The 8,192-nt window shown below is 43.7% G+C and overlaps 1 protein-coding gene across 1 annotated transcript in view; it reads left to right on the forward strand.

Moving 5' to 3' along the window:
* Snupn (snurportin 1) overlaps positions 1–8,192 on the forward strand; it is a 31,603-nt gene that overhangs the window by 21,911 nt on the left and 1,500 nt on the right. The window contains exons 5-7 of the mRNA XM_028774443.1: positions 258–355; positions 4,475–4,552; positions 7,171–7,251. Of these exons, the coding sequence (XP_028630276.1) occupies positions 258–355; positions 4,475–4,552; positions 7,171–7,251 (257 nt within the window). The remainder of the gene's footprint in view (positions 1–257; positions 356–4,474; positions 4,553–7,170; positions 7,252–8,192) is intronic.

An 8,192-nucleotide genomic window follows, 5' to 3' on the forward strand; every position in this document is an offset into this window, starting at 1 on the left:
AAAAAAAAAAAAAAGGTCCCAACTTGTTTAGAATTCCTGTTCATCTAAAGTGCTGTCTTGATCTCTCATACTATCCTACCGTATAGCATCCTTGACTGTGCCAGGGGGCTGGCTACAAAGGTACTCTCCTTGCGACACCCTCACGCTTTGTACTGACAGTGGCCGTGCGCCCTGAGGCATGTTCACCTAGAGCCTGTTGGGATGGAACCCTGGCTGGAAGCCGAGTTCTGTGCTGACTTTCTTCCTTGTGTCTGTAGACTACACCATTCTGGATTGCATTTACAGTGAGGTGAACCAGACATACTATGTTTTGGATGTGATGTGCTGGCGAGGACATCCTTTTTACGACTGTCAGGTAAGGATTGATAATGTCCTCGTGTCTTTCCTGTCTTCTTTCCTCCCGGGAAGGTGGTTGAGCTGTGGGTTTGGTACGTGACCAACTTCTTGGTATGGACAGGATGTGGTGATCAAGAACGTTATCGATGCTGTCTGCATCTGTGAGGGTGTCTGAATTAGCGTCACCTTAAAAATAAAATAAATATGAGGAACTGAGGGAAATAGAAGAGTTCTTTTCTTTCTTTCTTTCTTTCTTTCTTTCTTTCTTTCTTTCTTTTTTGACACAGGGTTTCTCTGTATAGTCCTGGCTGTCCTCGAACTGGATTTGTAGACCAGACTGACCTTGACCTCAAAGATCTGCCTGCCTCTACCACCTAGATGCTGGGATTGAAGGCTTGTGCCACCACTGCCCAGCTAACATGATAGTTCTTAAGGAAAAAGAAACAGCAGAGGTGCCGGCAGGGTGTTAGCTGCTGTGGCTGGTCCCTCCTTCTCCAGAGAACGGGAGAATTGTTGCAGGGATGATTGAAGGGTAAGAAGTATGCCATCTTATGCAGACAGCCCCATTAAATAAACTCGTGTCCTCTCCTTCACCCACCACATCCTGGCCCTGAAAATGCCAGGTCATTCTTGGTGTGAAACAAAGTCTCCAATCTCAAAGCTTGCTCTAAACCAGGTGGTGGTGGCGCACGCCTTTAATCCCAGCACTTGGGAGGCGGAGGCAAGCGGATTTCTGAGTTCGAGAGTTCGAGGCTAGCCTGGTCTACAGAGTCAGTTCCAGGACAGCCAGGGCTACACAGAGAAACCCTGTCTCAAAAAACAAAAACAAAAACAAAACAAAACAAAAAAAAAGCTTGCTCTAGAAGAGATAACAGGCATGGGCCACTATTCCTATCTCAGATCGACTCCTCTCCTCTCTCCTCCCCTCTCCCCTTCCCTTCCCTCCCTTTCCCCTTTCCTTTCTTTTCCTTTCCTTTCCTGTCCTGTTCTGTCCTGTCCTTCCCTTCCTTTCCCCTTTCCTTTCCTTTCCTTTTTTTGAGACAAGGTCTCACTCTGTAGTCTAGGCTGGCCTGAAACTCAGAGATACACCTGCCTGCCTCCTTAGTGCTGGAATCAAAAGTGTGCACCACCACACCTGGATAGACTGCTAGATTGCTTTTTTTTCTATAGCTATTACCCTATGGTAGATTTCAGGAAATGCCAGCTAGTGGTGCTTCTGTCTGTCTGTCTGTCGCTTTTGAGACAAGGAGTCACTCTGTATTCCAGGGTAGCTTCGAACCTACGATCTTCCTTATATCTTGGTCTCCCCAGAGGCTGTGATTGCAGATTTTTGTTATTATTCCTAGTATGTTTCCTTTAGTTTTGTTAAAGGATATTCAGTACATATATCCACAACTTACAGATTTGGTAATTAAAATTGCAGGTACAGATATATTCTAAGGAAAAGACCAGTTCAGCAGTAGCTTATGCCCATGGAAGCCCCTTTGTTACAGGCTGATGCTAGAGGAATATCCTGAATCTCAATCCCAGCCTGAGCTACATGGCAAGACCTTCCCTGTCTCGGCAAAGCAGAGCAAGGGGCTGGGGATGCAGCCTACTACACACAAAGCTTGGGGCTCGCTGGGCAGTGGTGGCACACGCCTTTAATCCCAGTACTTGGGAGGCAGAGGCAGGTGGATTTTTGAGTTCGAGGCCAGCCTGGTCTACAGAGTCAGTTCCAGGACAGCCAGGGCTACACAGAGAAACCCTGTCTCAAAAAACAAAAAACAAAAAAAGCCTGGGGCTCAGTCCAAGGCACCTCATAAACTGATCTACTCCTGTGGGCTCTACAGAGGATCAGAAGTTCAAGGTCAGCCTCTGATATATAGCAAGTCTGAGGCCAGCCTGAGCTGTATGAAACCTTCTCTCAACAAAAAAGAGAAGGAAAAGAAAACTACTTTTATTGTTTCAATTTTCCAGAAGCAAAGTAAAAGAAAAAGGAGCATCTCATAGCTGTAGAAGGGTACACATCAATAATTTAGAGAATCAGTTCTCAGGAAAAGCCTCGGCTGTGTAGTGTGTTAATAGCCATATTAAAATGAGGCAAGGGGGTTGGTACAATGTGCTTTGGAATGGAGGCGTTCTAGGTCTCACGGTATTTACTTTGTTCACCCAGGCAAGTGACTTCACCCTTCTGATTCTAAACCCCCTCGGCATGTAAAGTAGCAACAATGATAACAGAGTTAATATAGGGTGGCTGAAGTTATTTATTTGTTTGTTCATCTATTTGTTTATTTATTGTTTATTTGTTTTGCAACAGGGTTTTCAGTGTAGCCCTGACTGTCCTAAAACTCCCTCTGTAGACCAGGCTGGCCTAAAACTGATGGATATTTATCTGCCTCTGCCTCCTGAGTGCTGGGACTAAAGTCCTGAGACACCACCATTCACCTGTTTGTTTGTTTGACAGCACATGCCTTTAATCCCAGCAACATGGGAGACAGAGACATGCAGACCACTGAGTTCAAGACCAGCCTGGTCTATCGAACAAGTTCCAGAACAGCCAGGGCTACATACAGAAGAACCATGTCTTGAAAACCAAACAAGGGCTGGAGAGATGGTTCAGTGGTTGAGAACACTGACTGTTCTTCTAGAGGTCCTGAGTTCAATTTCCAGCAACCACATGGTGGCTCACAACCATCTGTAATGGGATCTGATGCCCTCTTCTGGTGTGTCTGATGACAGCTACAGTGTTCTCATAAATAAATAATAAACCTTTTTAAAACAAAGGGAAAAAAAACAAACAAAAAGACAGAATCTCATTCATAACTCAGGCTGTCCTGGAACTATGTAGCCCAGGCTGGCCTAATCTTGTGAACAGTTCTACTCAAGCTTTCCAAAAGTAGAGATTTCAGGCATGAAATAAATTAAGCCCAGCCTGAAGATTTATATCTAAGTGAAGATTGTATTGTTATTATTATTTGTTTTGGTTTTGCTTTTTTGAGACAGGGTTTCTCTGTGTAGTCCTGGCTGATCTGGAACTTGTTCTATAGATCAGGCTGGCCTTGAACTAACAGATCTGTCTGCCTCTGCCCCACCCTGTTGTCATTATTGTTTGAAGCGGGTCTACCCTATAAGAGGTTGAAGATGAATGAATTAGATACAGGTGTTGGCTCCGCCTGTCAGTACATGCCTTTGATTCCAGGATCCAGGGTAGGCAAGCAGATCTTTATGAGTTCAAGGCCAGCTAGGACAGCTCAGTGAGTCCCTGTCTGTAAAAAATAAATATAGCTGAATGTGGTGGCGCATACCTTTTATTCCTAGCACCTGGGAAGCACAGGCATTTGGATCTAAGTTCGAGGCCAGCCCGATCTACAGAGCAAATTCCAGGATAATGAAACCCCCTCCTCCCCAACTCTATTCCTCCCTCAGAAAACCCTAACTAAATAAATATAAGATCTTGCTATATAGTGCAGGATAACCTCCAACTTGTGGTCTTTCTGCCCCAGACTACCAATTGCTGGGGTTACAAGTGTGAGCCCCCATACTTAGCCATTCTAAGTGTTTATTTTTGAAGGAGAGTAGCGTCAAGTCAGGCCTTATGTGGTGTAGGCTAATTTCACTATGTAGTCATGGATGACCTGACTTGCCTCTGCCTCCTAAATGCTTGGACTTTGGTTTGAGCCACTATGACTGGCAGCTTTGCTAAATTTTAAAAGAAAAAGATCTTTATGACATATACTTGTATGAACATGTTTTCATGTAATATAATACTGTGTATGATATAAACAATGAAAATGTATTTTAGAATTTTGTTTATCCTTATTGTGTGTGTGATATGTTTGAATCGAGGCCAGAGGATATCTTTAATGGGAGGGCTCGTTCTTGTCTTCTAAGTGTGGAATCTAAAAATCTAATTGAGGTTATCAGGTTTCCATGGCAAACATTTTTAGCCACTGATCCATCTTACCATCTGAAACACACACGCACACGCACATGCACACCTCTAAAATCTTGACAGACTTGATAAACTGTGGTTATAAGTGGAAGCGGCGAAAGCAGCCACAGGGCTTAGGTCTTTAGAAGTCAATGGTATTAGAGTGAGAATAAAAGTTTGAAATGAGCAACATTTTATCTTTTTATTCAACCTTTTTTGTGGCAGACTGATTTCCGATTCTACTGGATGCATTCAAAGTTACCAGAAGAAGAAGGACTGGGAGAGAAAACCAAGATTAACCCTGTAAGGCTGCTGGTATAATACAGAGTTCTTTTGTGTGGTGATTGATTGTTTTTAAGATGAGGTTTCATATGGCCCAAGCTGATTTGAACCTGGCTATGTAGTTATGACCCTGGATTACTGATCCTTCTGCCTCAGCTTCCCAAGTGCTGGGATTACAGGCACGAGCCACAGTTCCTTCCCTTCCCTTTCCTTCCCTTCCTTCCCCTTCCCTTCTCTTCCCTTTCCTATTTTCTTTCCTTCTTTCTTTCAAAGATTTTTCTTTCCTTCTTTCTTTCAAAGATTTATTTAATGTATATGAGTACACTGTAGCTGTCTTCAGACACACCAGAAGAGGGCATCAGATCCCATTACAGATGGTTGTGAGTTACCATGTGGTTGCTGGGAATTGAACTCAGGACCTCTGGAAGAGCAGGCAGTGCTCTTAACCGCTGAGCCATCTCTCCAGCCCGCATCTTTTCTTTTCTTTTCTTTTCTTTCTTTTCTTTTCTTTTCCTCTCCTCTCCTTTCTTTTCCTTACCTTTCCTTTTCTTTTCCTTTGCCTTTCTTCCTCTTTCTTCCTTTCTTCCTTCCTTCCTTCTTTCCTTCGTTTCTTTGTTTCTTTGTTTCTTTCTTTCTTTCTTCCTTCCTTTCTTCCTTTCTTTCCTTCTGAAACAGAGTTTCTGTATATATTCCTGGTTGTCTTGGAACTTACTCTGTAGACCAGATCAGTCTCAAACTCACAGAGATCTGCCTGCCTCTGACTCCTGAGTGCTGGGACTTAAGGTGTGCACCACCATGCCTGACCCAAAATTATTTTATAATTTTATGTGTAAAGTTGTTTTGCTTGCCTATATGTCTTTGCCACTTGAGTGCCCAGTGCCCCCAGAGACCAGAAGAAGGCGTCAGATCTCCTCAAACTGGTTGGGAACCACCATGTGGATGCTAGTAATCTAAGCCAGGTCCTCTGGAAGAGCAGCCAGTGCTCTTAACCACTGAACTATCTCTCCAGCCCCAGAGCCACTACTCTTGATTGATGAGTTTAATCTTTTGAGGCAGCATATTATAATGGTATAATGGTAAGACAATGAGTTTAATAGTTATCCAGATTTGAATTTTGTTTGTGGGTTTAATAATTATTAGTGTTAAGGACTGGAGGTGTGACTCAGTGTACAGAACTTGTTTTGCATGTGTAAAGTCCTTGGTTCAATCCCTAGCACCATTAAAAATAATAATGTAATTATTAGGATAATAGCCTCACTTGCTTTTTTTTTTTATTTGCAAGTGGCACTTATAAGCTAGGAGAGGTGATACATACTTGTAATCGTAGCAAACAGGAGGCTGAGGAAGCAGGAGTTCAAGATTGGCCTAGCCTGGACAACACTGTCATAGAGTGAGACCCACCTCTAAAAGTAAGGGACAATATCAAGAGCTACCATAAGAAACACACATATGCATGCGGGTCCTCAGAGCCTTATCCTCATGGAAAGAACTTAGTAAATGATGCCTGCTGTAAAATGCTGTGTGTGAGTGTGTACTGAACCCAGAGCCTCCTACATGCTTAGCACTGAGCTGTATCTATGTCGTGTGACAAAACTTTTCTTTGGGAGAAGCTATACCCATCCAATCACCCCAGATAGGGAACCCGTGGTAGGTCAAAGTAAGATATCGCCAACATCCAACATCCAGCACGGTGAAGCAGTGGTTCTGTTGGGGTCACTTAGAAGAATACAGGTGAGGAGTTGTTATAGCAGCAGAAATGACTTGAAGACAGCCAAAGCCCACCCCAGCATGGAAAAACCACAAGAGCTGGGAAATCTGAGCACCCACAAGTAGCTCAACAGGTTGGAGAATGTCCTTTCCAAGTGACCCTGATCTAAACAGGCTCTAGGCAGCTGGGGTGGTTTCTGTTTCTTCCAGTCAGCTGTCTGGTCTCAAAGCTGCCTTTGTAGCTTTGTTCTGAGGGGGGGATGTTCAGCTTTTATTGTTTACTTTCTCGGGGCAGGGCTTAAGTGAGTCTCATTAACTTCAGGGACTTCCTGAAGCTATTTTGAGTTGTTTATCTTCCTGCATAAGGAGCTTCCCTGCAGGATGAATGGAATGTTTCAATCTTGAGGAAACTGTTATACAACAACCTATTAGCTTTTTTTTTTTTAAGACAGGGTCTCACTGTGTAGCACAGGCTGGCCTGAGGCTTGCTAGTAAGTCAGTCTAACATAGATCTTTGTGGGTACTTGGACTTGGGGAAACATAGATTTCTGGACTTTTCAGAGTTCTGGAAGTGGGATCCAAGAATTTTTTTAAAGACAGCGTTGATAGCTTAGGTTGACCTTGAAACGTGAAACAGTTTCCTGCCTCAGTTTCCTGAGTGTTGGGAAGGAAAACTTACTTAATAAAGCTTTTCAATCATAAGAGCCAGTATCATTTGAAATATGTACTAGGCCGGGCGGTGGTGGCGCACGCCTTTAATCCCAGCACTCGGGAGGCAGAGGCAGGCGGATTTCTGAGTTCGAGGCCAGCCTGGTCTACAGAGTGAGTTCCAGGACAGCCCGGGCTATACAGAGAAACCCTGTCTCGAAAAACCAAAAAAAAAAAAAAGATGTTGAAATATGTACTAAATCTTGTTCTAATTTATGTTTCAGTTTAAGTTTGTAGGGCTAAAGAATTTCCCGTGTACCCCTGAGAGCCTGTGTAAGGTGCTGTCTATGGATTTTCCTTTTGAGGTAATGAAACCACTGTCTATTGCTCTGTGTGACTGTAGGCTACAAAGAGACTTGGGAACATGCAGTCTTAAGAGAGCCTCTGATTTTTCTGTGTCTTAGCATGAAAACAGGGCTGAAGATTAATTCTAAGGAAGTAATGCAGCTGCTGCCCTCCAGGGCTTCAACTTTGCTTCTACTAAATAAGTCAGAACACCAGAATTGCATAGGCCCCAGCATCCCCTGAAAAACTGAAACCTAGGGAAGAGCAAAGATTTCCTTTCTCCTAGGTCATCTTTGTATGGCCTGTTTGCCATGAGCACAAGCATCAGGCCCCTTGGGTGACACCCGTGGCTGGTGTGACAACGCCAGGCACTTGGGCACATGTGGCTGACTGGACCTCTGGCTCCCTTTCGGTGGAAGCACAGATGGTTCCAGGGATAACAGTGTTTACTAGTCAGCGGCCGAGTTGTTTTATTTTGCCCATACTTTTTATGTGTTAGCACTGAAAATCTCCTGTTCCCAGGAATTCCTGAGTCTGAGACAGTCTTTTATCATCCTCAGAACCTCTCTCTTTACTTAACAAGCAAAGTTTTCTTTGCCTATCATCTCTTTTAAAATTCTGCCTAGTCACAGTCAAGTTTTTGCTTGAAGTGTATTTAATTTTGTAAAGGAAGACAGCTTCCTGGATAAGGAAGTGGCAAAGACTAAGTTGCTTCATTTCTGGGAGTCAATTAAGAAGGTGGTAAGAACACTGTCTTTATTTATAACCCTTACATCCCAGTGGCAAGAAATGCTTTTTAGGGGTGAGTCACTGAATCACAGAGGAGAGAGTATGGAGCCGTAGGAGGCTTTCCCGGTTAGAAAACCTGAGCTTCCCAGAATATGGCTCCGAACAGTCTGGGTGTGGGAGCAGGGTGTGTGTGTGTGTGTGTGTGTGTGTGTGTGTGTGTGTGTGTGTGTGT

The sequence above is a fragment of the Grammomys surdaster genome, unplaced genomic scaffold (genome assembly GCF_004785775.1).
Source record: "Grammomys surdaster isolate TR1022 unplaced genomic scaffold, NIH_TR_1.0 241, whole genome shotgun sequence".
Taxonomy (NCBI): domain Eukaryota; kingdom Metazoa; phylum Chordata; class Mammalia; order Rodentia; family Muridae; genus Grammomys; species Grammomys surdaster.